Source organism: Jatropha curcas, chromosome 3, assembly GCF_041381405.1.
Source record: "Jatropha curcas cultivar XTBG-Jc1 chromosome 3, XTBG_Jcur_1.0, whole genome shotgun sequence".
Taxonomy (NCBI): Eukaryota; Viridiplantae; Streptophyta; class Magnoliopsida; order Malpighiales; family Euphorbiaceae; genus Jatropha; species Jatropha curcas.
The window spans coordinates 25,680,994-25,682,975 of record NC_143153.1 but is presented as its reverse complement, the minus strand read 5'-3'; the positions used below and the strand labels follow the sequence as shown (position 1 = coordinate 25,682,975).

The following is a 1,982-nucleotide window of genomic DNA, read 5'->3' as shown; positions in this document are numbered from 1 at the left end:
TATTCAGTCTCTTATCCCCGATGACGATATTTTTAATATATTACTTGTACAATCCATACACTTGCAGAATCGCTAACAATTTAACTCAAATTAAATATATTCTATTACGACTTATGAGACACAATATTAAAGTAATTTATGTTTAATCGGTTAAGATGCCATTTAATTGCATTAAATTAAATTTCAACCACATTTGAAGTGTTCAAATCAAGATGCTACTCCTACGCATAGATACAAAGTGTAAGAAAGTTGATTGAAAATAAACTACCAAAAAGCAAAGCCAAAGATCCATTGCAAATCTAAGCTCTTCTTTCTCTTTTCCCCAATTTTTTTTTTTTTTAATCTCCAACATTGTAAAGCGGCATGGAAAAATGTGGAAGAAGCATTACAATATGGTTTGCTTTCCTTTTCATCGTTTTCTACCTTGAAATTGTTTTAGCGGGTGGGGATGGAGGACAAAACCTTCCTCCCAACTCCCAACAAAAGCCATCTTTTGCAAAAATTGTCAAAGAAACACTTTCCAAATTGAAGAAATCTCATGTAAATTCTTGGGATAAAATTAAAACCATCGTCCATGACGTTCATTTGAAGTTTTTTCCTCCAAATTTAGAGTAAGTTCTCAAGTTTACATAATTATTTCCTTTTTGCTTTATTATTTTGAGTTGGAATTATAATTCCCAAATTTCATGGTTTATTGGATACCTATTTATTTCTATTTTTTTTATAATTTTATATTTGAAATTTAAATTTAAATATGCATTTATTTTAAGTGACTATTTATTCAAATGGATTTTTATTGATTTTTAACACTTCTTGATTTAATATATCACAAACTTTGCACATTTTTTTTTTCAATTATGTAATATTGATTCTGAGATAATTGGAAAAAAAATTGTAAATGTATATATGTGACTTGTTAATTTAAAAAATGATTATGATTGCCCCTTCTCATTCGCTAGAATTAGTAAAATGATGACATATTTAAAAACATGCATTTAAGCAATTCTCAAATTCCAGTCCTTCCGACCATAATTGTTTTCACTAATTTGCTAAGTTAGGAGAAGGATTATCACTGTTGTATAGCCCGCAATGTTATTTAATTGGACCTCTGATGAATTAAAAAAAAAACCGAAAGAAAACCTCGTTTACCTAAATCTTTAAATCATGTTATATCAATTTAATTGTTATCTTAGTATGAGCAAATATTTTATACCCATTGCATGAATAATCAAAATAAAATTGTAACTTGTAAATCAAATTCGCAAATTGAAATATAACATATAATAAAAAGTGCAAATAATACAATTACTTTTTTTATATATATAATTGAAAAATTAAAATTATGAAATTATTTATTTTTTCTGGGGGTAAGTTTTAGGAGTGGAGCTCAAGAAGCAAAGGAAAAGAGCACGGAGGATGGCCAAGGCGGTGGCACTAAAGAAAAGATGAAAGAGGCGGCTGAGAAAAGTTTCGAAACGATAGAGATGACAGCTGAAGAATCTGCAAAATCTGCTGCAAATGTAGCGGGAGAAGCAATGCACAAGGTAGGAGATAAACTATCTCATGATGATGAAGAGAAATCTCGTGATCGCGAAGAGCTTTAAATTTAAAATTTTTATTTTTAATGTTTTAAACCATTAATTTCCTTTAAACATGTAGCAAGCTTTCATTGTACTTATGTTTTGTTTTCTGGAATAGATCACCAATAATTTAGTACATGAAATTGATTCTTATGTTTTAAATTTGTCTCTTTTTAGATTGTATTCCGCATCTTATATAGCGTTTGAATTTGATTTTATAGTATAAGGTAGCGTTTTATAAAAATAGTAATAATTATTAAAATAATTAATTTTTCTAAATATGCTTTTAGGATTAACAAATAATTTTTTTCATATTTGAACTCTACGGGATACAAAACTAATAAAATACTGTAGCACATCTAATGAATTAAACTGAAAGGACTTATAAGCCAAAAAAATTTG

The 1,982-nt window shown here is 27.9% G+C and overlaps 1 protein-coding gene across 2 annotated transcripts; it reads left to right on the top strand.

The window, feature by feature from the left end:
• Positions 1 to 257: 257 nt before the first annotated feature.
• On the top strand, positions 258 to 1,742 carry LOC105636628 (hypothetical protein). 2 transcript variants are annotated; one of them, XM_012219950.4, is made up of 2 exons: positions 258 to 611; positions 1,379 to 1,742. In XM_012219950.4, exons 1-2 carry the CDS (start codon positions 364 to 366, stop codon positions 1,602 to 1,604), a joined length of 474 nt encoding a protein of 157 aa, XP_012075340.1. In that variant the 5' UTR covers positions 258 to 363; the 3' UTR covers positions 1,605 to 1,742. The 2 variants fall into 2 exon arrangements, with proteins under 2 accessions (XP_012075340.1, XP_020535963.1); XM_020680304.3 differs by having other exon boundaries at positions 1,373 to 1,742.
• Positions 1,743 to 1,982: the final 240 nt, after the last annotated feature.